At 44.3% G+C, this 16,604-nt stretch overlaps 1 protein-coding gene across 1 annotated transcript in view; it reads right to left on the reverse strand.

Moving 5' to 3' along the window:
* Positions 1 to 245: 245 nt before the first annotated feature.
* The window catches only part of sspo (SCO-spondin), an 83,400-nt gene continuing 67,041 nt past the window's right edge, over positions 246 to 16,604 (reverse strand). The window contains 16 exon segments of the mRNA XM_064941019.1: positions 246 to 904; positions 2,701 to 2,851; positions 3,372 to 3,502; positions 3,872 to 3,932; positions 5,221 to 5,316; positions 6,434 to 6,642; positions 7,316 to 7,480; positions 7,869 to 7,915; positions 11,002 to 11,144; positions 11,402 to 11,529; positions 11,896 to 12,066; positions 12,255 to 12,451; positions 13,546 to 13,684; positions 13,847 to 13,963; positions 14,093 to 14,254; positions 14,397 to 14,633. Of these exon segments, the coding sequence (XP_064797091.1) occupies positions 882 to 904; positions 2,701 to 2,851; positions 3,372 to 3,502; positions 3,872 to 3,932; positions 5,221 to 5,316; positions 6,434 to 6,642; positions 7,316 to 7,480; positions 7,869 to 7,915; positions 11,002 to 11,144; positions 11,402 to 11,529; positions 11,896 to 12,066; positions 12,255 to 12,451; positions 13,546 to 13,684; positions 13,847 to 13,963; positions 14,093 to 14,254; positions 14,397 to 14,633 (2,177 nt within the window). The 3' untranslated portion in view covers positions 246 to 881.

Below are 16,604 nucleotides of genomic sequence, written 5' to 3' on the forward strand. Positions count from 1 at the left end.
TTCAGACCAGAAGACACGTCACTGCCTATGCAAGAGCACTGGATGTGGGGTTCCCCTTTCGTCACAAGTGCGAGATAGACAAAGGGCGCGCTCCGCGTGCAGCATGCATTTTGCTAGTACAGTCTGATCCACTTTGATGTTATTTTACAGCATGAAGCTCAACTCTCCCAACCGATACACAGTATCCTCTTAACTAAATACAACAAGAAACACACAATAACACATGCTGTCCTGATAGACTTGAATGTTTTTTTTATTATTAAGGCGGTAATGTGAAGTGGAGGGGGATCAATTGCGCTCCGCGGGGCTGCGAGCTTCCTCCCTCTCGTTCCAACTCCCTTATTTAGTCAGGATAGAGGACACAGTCACGCGGTAGTCTCGTGTAAGCGTCCCCCAGTGAGCTCTTCCAGCCTGCCTTCCGTTGTGAAACGCTTTCTCTCTCTCTCTTTCTCTGTGAGACCTCTTGTTTAAATATTACACGCCAATCTTTATAGAGACATGCAAAGGATATGTGCATATATTTACCAAATCTACTGGTATAGATGTCACATTCAGCAGCAAACATAATATTACATCATCTTTAAATATATATATTTTACAGAATAATACATTGAAACAGAAATGTTTTAATAAAAACCACTAGTGATTTATTAGAAAAGTAGCAAAACACTGTACAGTGCAAAGGATCTGAGAGTTTCAGAAGGCACTCTATGATTGTTGATACAGTGTAAAGGATTTGAGAGTTTCAGAAGGCACTCTATGATAGTTGATCTAGTCATATAATGACTATGGACCACAGGAAATCATGACACCTGGTCTGTCCACCCGTCTGTCTGTCTGTCCCTCTGCATACACACATCACTTGGCCTATACACACACACTCAGCGTCTGGACAGATCTCCCCCTGTGTATGAAAAGAATGCAAACACACCCATGAAATAAGAGGTATTGAAGATAATTGCTTTGTAATAACAATGCCAAATTATCATATATCGTGCTTCTACATCTGCATTGCTTGCAGTTTGGTGTTTTAGGCTGGGTTTCTGTATAGCGTTTTGTGACATCGGCAGATGTAAAAAGTCCCGCCTCTCCCATCTCCTCATTGGTTTTCAGGAGCATATACCCACGTGGGTGATTGAAAGATGGACTGAGGTCCACACTCCAGTCCAGTTGGTGGTGATAATGCACCTTAAAGTGTGTTGTCAATCGCCATATAAAGTCCAAAGAAGAAGAAGAAGCCTGAGGGAGGAGAGATTACCGGAAACAAACTCGGTTTACCTTTTTATCTGTAGATACATTTTCGGAATAGAGGACCTTGTGTACATCAGTTAAAATAACAACCCAATGTTAATATCCCAGAACAACAGCAAGCTAGCAACAGCAAGCTAGCTGGCTAAATTTCCATAAATGTTTAATGCTTTTCGATCTGTCCCCAAATCATTATAGTTGGTTCAGAGTTCGTTTTGATATTTCAAAATACATGTCCTGATCGTGTCTGGTGTGGGTGGACAAAATAAACATGCGTGCGATGCAGTGTGGTCAGCATGTAAGGCACTGCATCGCAGTGCTTGTGGCTTCACAACAGATCCGGGTTCGATCCCAGGTTGTGTCGCAGCCGGCCGCAACAGGGAGACCCATGAGGCGACACACAATTGGCCCAGCATCGTCTAGGTTAGGGGAGGGTTTGGCCGGCCGGGATATCCTTGTCCCATCTAGCTCTAGCGACTACTATGGCGGGCATGGCACATGCACGCTGACACAGTGTTTCCTCCGACACATTAGTGCGGCTGGCTTCCGGGTTCAGACAGCAGTGTGTCAAGAAGCGGTGTGGCTTGGCAGGGTCGGGTTTCAGAGGACGCATGGCTCTCGACCTTCGCCTCTCCCGAGTCCGTACGGGAGTTGCAGCGATGGAACAAGACTGTAACTACCAATTGGATACCATGAAATTGGGGAGAAAAAGGGGTAGGGTGAAATGTAGTCTTCACTGAGAATGTATTATATACATTATTTTATTACACATGTTAAACATGGAATTGCCCAATAAAAAAATCTGTCAGCAGACAATGCCATCCAAACTATATTATTGAAGAATCTGAGCGCTTTAAATTGCCTTGTGATATAAATATCAAATTAGCTAATGCAATCAGCCAGGTTGATTATGGATAACTACAATATTTGGTTGTTGTAACTGGGGTCCTGATTGAATTATGCATGTTGGGAAACGTAAACATACAGTACGTTCAGTGTGGGGATGCAGTCATCATGGCGTTTAAAGTGCATTAATGGAGAATGACAAAGAGCGGAAGAGACAGTGAGGGACAGTGGGACTGCAACTGGGTATGAGTGACAGAGAGAGTGGCCATGACAGTTGGGCGTGATGGGCTGATAGACAGCATGACTAACAGCATGGGCGCTGGCAGGAAGTGGGTGGGTGGGAGAGAGTGTGGAGGGCTGTTTGTGTTTGTGGGTGTGTGCGTGCGTGCGTGCGTGCGTGTGTGTGTGTGTGTGTGAGTGAGCAAGCATGTGTTTGTTTGCACATGTATGTTCGTTTGTGTGTGCACATCAGCTTGTGTGTCTGTGCGTGTCTGGTCATGTACTGTAGGCTATACATTTGTCTGTCGGTGTGGGGGAGGTTTAAAGAGGCTACTGATGAGGTGATAAGCAGGGGTCAATGTTTGCGTCAGAGTGTACTCTACCCACCTTGGCAGCTGGTGCACTCACAGCTGTGTATGACAGGCAGGACGACGGGCTCACTCTCCCCACTGTCACACAGGAGGCTAAGGAAGCGCACGGGGCTCTCAGGGTCCAACCGGTAGCTGCAGCAGTCACACAGCGACAGGAGGTAAGGCTCCTGAGAGAGGGAAGGAGGGGAAAAGGAGGAGAAAGAGAGGGACAGAGAGGTAGAGAAAGGAAGGGTGCACACGCGTGAGAGAGGTGAGAGTTCGAGTCTGAAACTGACACCAATCACCAGCTATTTTTGCTACCATGGTAACGGAAGGTAGTGAAACATTTAGCTGAGATCATGTTTGTTTTTACTTGCTCACATTTTCACAGTGATGCCATTACATTATTTTTCTACCACAGGAGTTTAAGAGTAAAACAAAAAATCACTGGGATGATTGGTCTAGGATCTCTCTGTTCTGGATGAAGTGCCAATACCTCTACATTTAACTGGTGAAAAAAGCACACAAATGGGGACTATTGCAACATTACAGAAAATTCCCATAGAAATGTATTGTAGAATAGACATGGTTCTTCTCTATCTTACAGGATATGGAATCAGGTCCACTCTACATATTACATTTCTGTCTGCAACACTGCATCCCAGCCCAGTGCATAAGAGTGGGTGAAAGCCGGCGACATCAGCAAACCTCCAAAATGACGTCAATTTTGGACAAACAGCGCCCTCTACAGTAGCTGACTTCCACGTTGTCAAGACGACAGTCTCCCTTAGTGATGTTCCTGACCTCCGTGTGACGGCGACACTCCGCTACGGGCTCCCCTGGTAAGATGAGAGGAGGAAATAGGACAGGGCAGGGAGATAAAGGGAGAGCGGGAGATTAAGAGGAGCGGTGGAGGAAGAGGATAATGATGGGGGCAGCATGGGGAGTTGAGAAAATAAAAGAGGGTTTTGTTTTGAGTTAATGAATGAAAGAGCGAGCTCTAGAGAGAGAGAGAGAGCTCCAAAGGCACATTGACTTTCAATGCCCCCTCACCAACTGTGCCATTATACAACATTGAAAGAGATAAATGCTGTCTTATTGTACATGCCTTGTGGACAATTTAGGACCTAAAGCACTATGTTTCACACTAAACATTTGTATAAATACAGGAAGAGAAGGACTAAGCATTGATTATGTTGAACTCTTACCAGGGAACTCCTTCCTGCAAACTGGGCAGCAGCTGCCTGGTTCCTCCACTTTCACTTGCCCCTGATATAAGAGGATAGGAGAGGAGGAGAGGAGAGGGGAGAAGAGAATGGATGGGAGGAAAGGAGAGGATGAAAGGGGATGGGAGGAGAGGGCCAAGGGCAGACAAGAGGGTAGGAAAAGGAGAAAAGACTTGTCACTATCTTAGCTTACTAATTGAGTCCCCATCATGTCTCGCTCTGAGAATAGAATAAAGCTGTTCCAGGAATAAATCATCTTCCAGGAGGGGTCTGCTGACAGGAGCAAGTGCATCACCACGCCCCCCACAATGCACTGCTCCAGGCCTGCCCCGGCCCCAGGGAGGCTGAACTTGAGCTCAGCCACTTAAAGGGGAGGTAAGTGGGAGCCTTGGTTATCTAAAGTGGAGGTAAGCGTGATCCCCAGTTATTTAAAGGAAAACTCCACCCAAAATCTTTTGGTACTTGTTTCTTTAGTCCATTGATATAGTCCCAAAATGTTTTACATGTCAGTGAGTATTGAAGATATATAACTTTCAAAATACAGAAATACAGATGGTAATGATGCATTTTGCATCATATGATGCTGCGTTTTGCAGTTATATACAGTATCTTGAAAACTTGATCGCTGACATGAAAAACATTTAGGGACTACAGTATATCAACAATGGACTAATGAAACCAATACCAAAAGATAGCTTTTGGGTGGAGTTTTCTTGTAAAGGGTAGATGCAGGTCTGATAGATGCACCCATTTTGTTTAATTTTCCTTGCCAAAGCTCACATCACAACTTTGCCGGTGTCGCAAAGGGGCAAACTGACAATATCACTATTATTGACCTTTGTGCTTTTGTGAATTGTTTGTTAGTATTGTTTCATCTTTTATTCTTTGAATTTGTTGTTCATAGATGTTATGTGCCTTGTCTGCCACCAGGTGGCATGTTATGTTTTGTCTTGCACAACAAAAAAATAAGCAAAACTCAAACAAAAATATTGAAACAAAGGGGAGGTAAGTGTTATTTTTGTAGCTACTTAAAAAAGGGAGGGGCAAAATGGAGGGTGAAACCAGTTATTTCAAGGACAGGTATCTATTGATAGCCAACTAGCGATAGCCTCTTAATCTGGAGGAGAGGGTGAACCCAGTTATTTAAAGGGCATGAGAACAGTCAACTGAGAAAGGGAAAAATATTGACTACTTTGTTTAAGTACTTTCATATCTATTTAGCTCTGGGCTTTAACTCACACAACCCCCCAAAACTTCTGGTGTTTTCTGTGAATTTCTCCAGCTGTAAGAATAACTGAGATGTCCGTAAAGTGCTGTTTCTTATCTCTCACCTCTTCACACTGCAGCAGTGGGCATCCTGATTGGCACCACTTCTGCCCGTTCACACAGCGGCACACCAAGCAGCCCTCCTCCCATTCAGAGCTAGCCTGTGAGACACATACACGTATGCACGCACACACACAAACACACACACACGCATAAAAGCATGCATGCATACACGCACACGCATGCACAAGCACACACACACCAACAATAAATATACTGCATTTGCAGTGGCTATTACAGTGCTATTGCCACTAATGATTGAGGTGGCTGATTATAACCCAGGTCTACTGTACTGTAGTAGAGAAACCTGAGGTCTATAATGCATCCCAAATGGCACCCTATTCTCTATATAGTGCACTACTTTATACCAGAGCCATATGAGGACTACACGACATAGGGAATAGGGTGCCATTTGAGACACACTCCAAGAGAGTTTATGGGACTATAAGGACAAGAGAAGACACTTCTAGAGCTCTACAAGATCTTCATGGACATTATTCACGACAACTAAAGAGGAAGAGGAGAAACCGACCCCCTGTCATCACATGATTAATCCTTCCTATAATATATTCTCATTAAATATTCCTATTATGCGTCTTTAAAGAGGTGGTTAATTTCTGTAGCACTATAATAGCTTTCAACAGTTCCCTGCGTTATTGATAGTGGGCCATTGTACTTTAATGTGGCCCAGGGGGCATGTCCGTCATCGTTACTCATCCCCACACACACACACACACACACACACACACACACACACACACACACACACACACACACACACACACACACACACACACACACACACACACACACACACACACACACACACACACACACACAAAACACAAAACACAAAACACAGACTCACACAATCCATCATCATTACTTAGCCCTCCTTTATGTATGAACACACAAAGGCATTGAAAGGAGTGCAGGTAAACAGACATGGAATGGAAGGATGTGAGTGAGAGTCCAATGGAGGAAAGACAATGAGGTACAATCTGTAGTGCAGGAGGGATAGGAGTTTATGTTGGGCCCTTTAGTTGTGTGTGTCTGGTGTGTGTGTGTGTGTGTGTGTGTGTGTGTTTCTGGTGTGTGTGTGTGTCTGGTGTCTGTTTATATGCATAGGTGCATATAATTATACTCTTTGATGTAACTTTGTGGGTGTATGTAAGTGTACATAAACATACTAGTTTGTTTGTTTGTCTGTGTGTGTACCTCTCTCAGCACCCCCTGGTCCTCACACGGGCAGAGTGCGGGGATCACACACAGGCCCTCTGCGTTTCTGTAGAGCCCCTCCTTACACATACACCCCTGGGTGGCGCTGCAGTTGAGTGGGGAGGTCAGGTAGATCTCTCCACAGCTCCTCTCACACACAGACAGAGCCTCCGATACACTCTTCCTCCATCTCTCTCCATCAGGACATGCTACAGGGGGAGGGGCAGGGGTAAGTAGTGAGAGTTGTAGGAAAAACAAGAAATAGGAGAGGGGGAGACAGTAACATTGTTTAATTATAGCTCCTACTCACCTGATTCAACAGATCAACTTAACATCAAGTGGTGTTTGTGCTGCATCAGAAGAAATAAATGTAACTGCCAAAATAAAGAAAACACTTCAGTAAATGAGGGATACAACGTATATTGAAAGCAGGGGCTTCCACACAGGTGTGGTTCCTGAGTTAATAAATTAACATCCCATCATGCTTAGGGTCATGTCTAAAAATGCCTCGTTGCCCATTATTCTAGCTACCATGGCTAGAAGAGATCTCAGTGACTTTGAAAGAGGTGTCTGAAAGGAGAATAGGGGGTTTAAAGTGTGTGTGTGTCTCAGTCACCAGATCTCAACCCAATTGAACACTTATAGGAGAGTTCCAGACACTTGCTGAATCTATGCCGAGGCTCATTGAAGCTGTTCTGGCGGCCTGTGGTGGCCCAACCCCCTATTAAGACACTTTATGTTGGGGTTTCCTTTATTTTGGCAGTTACCTTTATGCGCAACGAATAGGGGTCCCAGAGGACTGGGTTGGAAAACACTGCCCTAGAATGAAATGCAGCCCCAGTCTCTCACTTAGGGCCTACATACTAGACCTCAGACACTCACCACAATCAGGGGCCCTGCATAGCGCCGTACGCTGGGCCGGGCCCTCACACTCTGCCCCCTTGTATTGCTGAGGCTGGAAGACGGTCCGCCTGGAGTTCCGCTGGCCAGAACCACAGCTCACTGAGCACTGACTCCACTCTGACCAACTACCCCACTCACAGTCAACTGGAGACATGCATGGAGGAAGAGAAGCATGTGAAGGAGTGATGGAGGCAGAGAGAGGCATAGAGGAAGAGAAAGTGTGCGAGAAAGAAAGCAAGAGGAGGGAAAGATATGTTTGGTCTGACACATACTGTCCATTATAAAAGAGGTTCATTTCACAGAGGGATTCGGGCACTGAAATCCTTTGGTGATAGTCGGTAGTTGATAGTCTAGTAGGGGACATATCATTTAATTTGATAGTTTTGCTACAGTGGGAAACTACAGAGTTATCATATGCCACATGCTGGCACGTGCTGGCAGAGCAGATTTCTAGTTTCCTACACGCACTGGCTTCTGTATCAGGTCAACACTGTACACAGCTACTTAAACATGGTTGAAGAGCTACACTCACCATTACATGGGTCCTCAGTACAATTGAATACTCCTCCTTGACAAACACTTAGGAAGAGAGGGAGAAAGGGATTGATAAATACCTGACACATTAGGATCCAAAGATGAGAATCACAAAGAGGCAGTTAATCAAACAATCATGCCTCTCAGTCCCTCAGGCTTTTAGCTGTGTATCAAAACCCTGGGCTGAAAGATGAAATTACTTAACTCATGTCTGAATCTGACAGTCTCTCCATTACATAGTCTCATGTGACAGACATAAATACTGTACATAAATGTAGCTGGCCAGCACGTACGCAAGATCTGGTTTTGGGTGCCGAGACGATCAGTTACATTCCAAAGATGTGTAATACTGTACAGTATTTCAGGTCTAGGTACTGTACAGTTGAAGTCAGAAGTTTACATACACTAAGGTTGGAGTCATTTAACTTCTTCGATATAGGGGGCGCTTTTTAAATTTTTGGATAAAAAAACGTTCCCGTTTTAAACAAGATATTTTGTCATGAAAAGATGCTCGACTATGCATATAATTGACAGCATTGGAAAGAAAACACTCTGACGTTTCCAAAACCGCAAAGATATTGTCTGTGAGTGCCACAGAACTAATACTACAGGCGAAACCAAGATGAAATTTCATATAGGAAATGCCCCAGATTTTGAATGCGCTGTGTTCCAAATTCTCCTTATATGGCTGTGAATGCGCCAGGAATGAGCCTACACTTTCTGTCATTTCCCCAAGGTGTCTGCAGCATTGTGACGTATTTCTAGGCATATCATTGGAAGATTGACCATAAGAGACTACATTTACCAGGTGTCCGCTTGGTGTCCTCCGTCGAAATTATTGCGCAATCTCCAGCTGCGTCCACTTTTCCATTTAGTTCGGAGGAGAAAGGCAACTGCCACGAATGATTTATCATCGAATAGATATGTGAAAGACACCTTGAGGATTGATTCTAAACAACGTTTGCCATGTTTCTGTCGACATTATGGAGTTAATTTGGAAAAAAGTTTGGCGTTGTAATGACTGAATTTTCGGGCTTTTTTCTTAGCCAAACGTGATGAACAAAATGGAGCGATTTCTCCTACACAAATAATCTTTTTGGAAAAACTGAACATTTGCTATCTAACTGAGAGTCTCCTCATTGAAAATATCTGAAGTTCTTCAAAGGTAAATGATTTTATTTGAATGCTTTTCTTGTTTTTGTGAAAATGTTGCCTGCTGAATGCTAGGCTTAATGCTATGCTAGCTATCAATACTCTTACACAAATGCTTGTGTAGCTATGGTTGAAAAGCATATTTTGAAAATCTGAGATGACAGTGTTGTTAACAAAAGGCTAAGCTTGTGAGCCAATATAATTTATTTAATTTCATTTGCGATTTTCATGAATAGTTAACGTTGCGTTATGCCAATGAGCTATGAGGCTATGATTACGCTCCCGGATACGGGATTGCTCGACGCTAGAGGTTAAACTCGTTTTTCAACCACTACACAAATGTCTTGTCAACAAACTATAGTTTTGGCAAGTCGGTTAGGACATCTACTTTGTGCATGACAAGTAATTTTTCCAACAATTGTTCCAGACAGATTATTTCACTGCATCACAATTCCAGTGGGTCAGAAGTTTACATACACTAATTTGACTGTGCCATTAAACAGCTTGGAAAATTCCAGAAAATGATGTAATGGCTTTAGAAGCTTCTGGTAGGCTAATTGACAACATTTGAGTCAAATGGAGGTGTACATGTGGAAGTATTTCAAGGCCTTCAAACTCAGTGCCTCCACAAGTCTGCTTCATCCTTGGGAGCAATTTCCAAACATCTGAAGGTACCACATTCATCTGTACAAACAATAGTACGCAGGTATAAACACCATCGGACCACGCAGCCATCATACCGCTCAGGAAGGAGACGCGTTCTTTCTCATAGAGATGAACATACTGCGAAAAGTGCAAATCAATCCCAGATCAACAGCAAAGGACCTTGTGAAGATGCTGGAGGAAACAGGTACAAAAGTATCAATATTCACAGTAAAATGAGTCCTATATCAACAACCTGAAAGGCCGCTCAGCAAGGAAGAAGCCACTGCTCCAAAACCGCTATAAAAAAGCCAGACTACTGTTTGCAACTGCACATGGGGACAAAGATCATACTTTTTGGAGAAATGTCCTCTGGTCTGATGAAACAAAAATACAACTGTTTGGTCATAATGACCATCATTATGTTTGAAGCAAAAAGGGGGATGCTTGCAAGCCGAAGAACACCATCCCAACCGTGAAGCACAGGGGTGGCAGCATCATGTTGTGAGGGTGCTTTGCTGCAGGAGGGACTGGTGCACTTCTCAAAATAGATGGCATCATGAGGAAGGAAAATTATGTGGACATGTTGAAGCAACATCTCAATACATCAGTCAGGATGTTGAAGCTTGGGTGCAAATGGGTCTATCAAATGGACAATGACCCCAAGCATCCTTCCAAAGTTGTGGCAAAATGGCGTAAACACAACAAAGGCAAGGTACTGGAGTGGCCATCACAAGCTCTGACCTCAATTCTATAGAAAATACTGAAAAGCTTGTGTGTGCAAGGAGGCCTACAAACCTGACTCAGTTCCACCAGCTTTGTCAGGAGGAATGGGACAAAATCCACCCAACTTATTGTGGGAAGCTTGTGGAAGGCTACCCAAAATGTTTGATCCAATTTTAACAAATTAAAGGCAATGCTACCAAATACTAATTGAGTGTATGTACACTTCTGACCCACTGGGAATGTGATGAAAGAAATAAAAGATGATCTCTCTCCTACTATTCTGACATTTCACATTCTTAAAATAAAGTGGTGATCCTAACTGACCTAAAACAGGGAATTTTTACTAGGATGAAATGTCAGGAATTGTGAACAATTGAGTTTAAATGTAATTGGCTCAGGATTGTGTAAACTTCTGACTTCAACTGTATATCTGTCAATCAACCGCTATGACTTCTTAACACATGTAATAGGCTAGCTACATATCCCAATCAAATCTACCAATCATGGAATTGGATTGGGTGCAAATCTATCTTTACAACCGTTTTGAAGATATACTTAAAACTTTAGTAAGTAACTGTAATAATGAGTAATAATAATGAGGTGTTGACTACCATGTGTTGCACTGGTGTTGTAAGACCGTCCCAGAGGCCACCTCTCCTTCGGGGTCATCCAGGGTCATGTTCAGGGTCCCCGGGAGGGAGTGCGGAGAACAGGGACACGCATCATGAGGGACACATGATCCGTTGTACAGCACCTGCTCAAGGAAGACGATCAGGTGACACATAGATGTTGCGTGGTGGTTAGATTAGATTAGTGTCCTTTACAGTCATCTCTTGACCTGGTAACTACATAACATCTTTTCCCATTGTATTGAAATGTGCCTTACTCAGCAATAAGCAGACTGTCACTGTCTGACCATGCCTGAGTGTACTGACCATGCCTGAGTGTACTGACCATGCCTGAGTGTACTGACCATGCCTGAGTGTACTGACCATGCCTGAGTGTACTGACCATGCCTGGGGGACAGGTGCATCCAGGGATACAGGGTCCAGATACACACTGGTTCTCTGGCCAGAGGTCCTCACAGCTGTAGGGGCAGGAGCCAGCACACTGGCTGAACACCTGGCTGGATGGACACTCTGCACAGGGACACATGTTTCATGTCAATACACAGGACCAGTACGCTTCAGTTCAGTGCTTCAATATGTTAATAGTAAGTTATTAAGTGTACCAGGTATGTATGATGATATATGTCTCTACTTTCCACCTGTATAGTTCAAAAATAAAAGCATGCTCAACTTCAAGTTTTTGTGTTACCTGGTGTCATCTGTTTTACCTGGTGTCGTGTGTGTTACCTGGTGTCGTGTGTGTTAACTGGTGTCGTGTGTGTTACCTAGTGCTGTGTGTTTTACCTGGTGTCATGTGTGTTACCTGGTTCCGTGAGTGTTACCTGGTGTCGTGTGTTACCTGGTGTTGTGTGTGTTACCTGGTGTTGTGTGTGTTACCTGGTAGACAGCTGTTGGTTTGACAGGCAGTATGTTGTTCTAAGGGTGTAGGACACTCCTGTCCCCCGGGCTGGGGCTCCTGTAAGACGGTCTTGATACGCACTGACACCCCTCCACCACACGAGGCGCTGCACTCACTCCAAGACAACCACTCACTCAACACACACCCAGCTGGAAAGGAGGGAGGGAGAGAGAGAGAGAGAGAGAGAGAGAGAGAGAGAGAGCGAGAGAGAGAGAGAATGGTAATTTATTAAACTAACAAACAGATCAACTCCAACTTGTTTAAATGTTGACCATCTTCAGGTCATCTGTGTGGGACCAGCCATATTATTTGGTATCATGTATTGTATGTCACTGACCTGGACAAGGGGGCAGCACACATGTTTCAGTGTGGACCGTCTCAGCACAGGGTGGCCCTCCTTCTGTGTCATTGCAGGGACGTATCCTCATCCTCTGTCCCATCCCACAGGACTCTGAGCAGGCGCTCCACTGTCCCCAGGGGCCGTAGACGGGACACAGCAGGTCAGTGCACACCAGGGTGCCATTCTCACACACACTGGAGCACACAGGGACAGAGTAGAGATGGATAGATTGTTAATTAACCTCTAAAAGTCTTAGCCTTTTGGCGGGGGTTCTACTAAGCTAGCATATGGAAAATGTTCACACCATGGATCATATAGCTATTTGATTTTGAAGTGTCTATAAAGGAGATATTTGAAAGCTCAGGAAATATCATAGTCTTTTGGGCACAGATTTAACCCCTTTTGTTTTGTTGGCACCAAACTACCTCCATACCTCCATATATTTTTTGAACTGGTACCAGGTTAACTTCAGACGAGTTCCGTGACCCTTGTGGGGGTCGTAGAGCAAAACAGAGAACAGCTGTGTTTTTGTGAGAGTCTCGTCTTTCCACAGAGTGGTCATATTAGGCCAAACCGTTCGGACGCTAGAGACGTTTTTGTGAGAAGAACAATTTTCAGGATGTCTCATGGTCTGACAAACACGATGTAGCTTGGCCACTTTCCACCACAGATGCGGAAGGCTGACACAGGCGGATGTGGTGGATTGAGACGCAGCCCATGCAAAACAAACTAGATATCTCTAGCTTAAACTGACAGATTTTGATAGGGATATTTTTGCATTATGTTACTTAGATTGATGCACCTGTGCGTCAATAGACTATTAAGGTAGACTAAAACAATAGGTGTTGTCAATGTGAGGAGATGCCTCCACGAAATAGGCCATACAAGATGCAACAGATCACTTTACCTAAAGTTCTTCATCGGTCATGTCAGATTATCATATTCTGATTATGACTGTGGGGAAATCTGGCACCAAACCGTACTCATATAGTATGCAATAACTTGTATGTGAAAGTAATGATAGATGGCCAAATTCAAACTTGAGATCCACATGTGTAACTCACACATACAACTTCCATTGATGTCAGTGGGAGATATGTACAAAAAAAGTTACACATAAATTAAGATTTGGCCTATAATAATGATATTTCTAGTGTTGATCATTTTGAGGCTGTGTGGATATGAGGCTCCTACAGGTTCCTAACCAGGTTCCTAACCAGGTTCTTAACCAGGTTCCTAACCAGGTGTTGCAGTCCAGATCCTCCAGGTTCCTAACCAGGTTTCTCACCAGGTGTTGCAGTCCAGTGTGACTTTCTCAGCAGGGCTGATCTCCAGGGTGCCGTTGCCCATGGGAACCCCACAGCGACACTCCGTCACCTCAACACAGTCCCCGCCCTGCAGCAGCCAGCCCTTTGGGCACCGACACCCTAGGAGAGAGAGAGAGAACAACCGGAAGATAAAAATGGAGAAAGAAAAGGTTCAGATGGATATCCTCTTCTTGTTAGGGTAGCACACTGAAAGTCACAAAGTATGCCAGTATGTCACACTGATATAAGGGACACAGTGGCATGAGGTCATAGGTCCATTACCTGGGTGACAGACTCCCTGCAGACACTGCACATGCTCCCAGAGGTCAGTGCAGCTCCGGGGACACTGATTGGCACAAGACGCCTGGTAGACCCGCCCCCTGTCCTCACAGCGCTCGCCTAGATCACACAAGAAAGGAGTCAATCAGTACTGTCTCCTTGGAGACCACATTGTAAGATGTTTTAGGCACATACATTATAGGAACATTGTTAACCAGTTAAAATGTCCAGTAAAGGGTTAAAGTGTACCTGGACAGAGGCCAGTGTTGCAGCTCTTGGTCTGGGTCTGCTGTTTTTGACACTGGGGTCCTGGAGGGGAGGCCTGGGGCTGTCTGTGGCGCTGTCTGACCCCACCGCTGCACGGCTCCTGACACACACTCCACACACTCCACACACTCCACTGGCACAGGTCTGGGCAGGAAATGACATCAGCACGAACATCGTAATCATCGTCATCATCATCATCATCATCATACTGCAGAGTGTCAAGAGTCATGCCAGTTGTTTAGTACTGACTGAGTGTAGTGTATTCTTAGTGTACTGTACCACCCACCTCTGCATGCATTGGGGTCTGGGCAGAGCCTCTCCTCCTCCAGCTCCCCGGTACACTGTGCCCCCTCTTCCTCCCCTGAGACTGGCTGGCCTGAGTCCAGGTCCAGACATGCTCGGTAGCGCCGCTGGACAGACACCAGGGCAGCAGCGCCACCCTGTGGAGAGGAGGAGGACTGCAGGGAGGAGCCGGGCACACACGGAGAGCAGGGGGTCCACTCTGACCACTCACTGAGAATGACTGAAGGAGGGCGGGGGGTTTAGAGGGGTACATATATAGAGAGGGTGGGAGGGGAAGAGTAAGGTAGAGAGATGTAGGAGAGGGATGAAGCTTAGTGTTGGTCTAAAGTCAACTTATGTCAAACTCAAACTGTTCTAAGATCCATAAAAAGTACTCTCTCTAAACCCAGGAAATTAATGTACTACAGCAGGGTTTCCCCAACTGGCGGCTCACGGCCTGAATTGTAAGTGGTTTTAACTTCATTGGGATAGGGGGCAGCATTGGGAAGTTTGGATGAAAAGCGTGACCAGAGTAAATTGCCTGTTACTCAGGCCCAGAAGCTAGGATATGCATCTAATTACATAGAAAACACTCTTAAGTTTCCAAAACTGTTAAAATAATGTCTGTGAGTATACCAGAACTCAAATGGCAGGCAAAAACCTGAGAAGAATCCAACCAGGAAGTGGGAAATCTGAGGTTTGTAATTTTTTTTAAGTGATTGCCTATCCAATATCCTGTGTCTATGTGGTCAGATTGCACTTCCTAATGTTTCCAGTAGATGTCAACAGTCTTTAGAAGTTGTTTCAGGCTTGTATTGTGAAAGGGGATCGAATAATAGCTGTTTCAACAAGTGGTCAGGCTGAAAGCCTTTAGTTTCGCGCGTGGCCGTGTGCGTGATGCTCATTCTCTTTCCTTTCTAATGACAACGGAATTGTCCGGTTGGAATATTATTGAAGATTTATGATAAAAACATCCTAAAGATTGATTGTATACATTGTTTAACATGTTTCTACGAACTTTAATGGAACTTTTTTCACTTTTCATCTGGACTTTGTGCCCGCGCTTTGTGCATTTGGATTACTGGACTAAACGCGCAAACCAAATGGAGGTATTTGGACATAAAGATGAACTTTATCAAACAAAACAAACATTTATTGTCTAACATGGAGACCTGGGAGTGCCATCAGATGAAGATCATCAAAGGTAAGTGATTAATTTTAACGCTATTTCTGACTTTTGTGACACCTTTCCTTGGTTGGAAAATGGCTGTATGGTTTTCTGTGGCTAGGAGCTGACCTAAAATAATTGCATGGTGTGCTTTCGCCGTGAAGCCTTTTTGAAATCGGACACAGCGGCTGGATTAACAAGAAGTTTATCTTTAATCCTATGTATAACTCTTGTATCTTTCATCAATGTTTATGATGAGTATTTCTGTAATTTGATGTGGCTCTCTGCAATTTCACCAGATGTTTGTTTGAGACAATGCATTTCTGAACATAATGGGCCAATTTCAAATGAGGTATTTAGACATAAAGATGAACTTTAGCAAACAAAACACACATTGATCGTCTAACATGGAGTCCTGGGAGTGCCATCTGATGAAGATCATCAAAGGTTAGTGATTAGTTTTAATGCTATTTCTGACTTTTGTGACACCTCTCCTTTTTTGGAAAATGGCTGTATGGTCTTCTGTGACGAGGTGCTGACCTAACATAATCTCATGGGGTGCTTTCACCGCAAAGCCTTTTTGAAAACGGACACTGTGTCATGTCTTGTTATGTCTGTTCCTGTCCTTTCTCTTCACTCTGTCTCTCTCTGCTGGTCTTTTTAGGTTACCTTCTCTGTCTCTCATTCTTCAGCTGTTCTACATCACCCCTAACTAGCTCATTCACTCTTTCCCACCTGTTCTCTCTTCCCCCTCTGATTAGGTCTCTATTTCTCTCTCTGTTCCTGCTACTTTCAGTGTCTGATTCTTGTTTGTGTTTTTGATGCCAGAAGCAAGCTGTCGTCCCGTTTGCTTCCACCTTGTCCTATCCTGTCGGAGTCCGCCTGGCAGGTGCATCCTGCATTATACTAACGTTCTTTTTGTTCCATTGACTACGTTGGAAGAGGATTTATGCCATTCCTGTTTTTCATTAAATAACTCTGTTTTCTGTTAAAACCGCTTTTGGGTCTTCACTCAAGTACATAACAGAAGAATCAGACCAAGAA

The sequence above is a fragment of the Oncorhynchus masou genome, chromosome 28 (genome assembly GCF_036934945.1).
Source record: "Oncorhynchus masou masou isolate Uvic2021 chromosome 28, UVic_Omas_1.1, whole genome shotgun sequence".
In the NCBI taxonomy this organism is placed as follows: domain Eukaryota; kingdom Metazoa; phylum Chordata; class Actinopteri; order Salmoniformes; family Salmonidae; genus Oncorhynchus; species Oncorhynchus masou.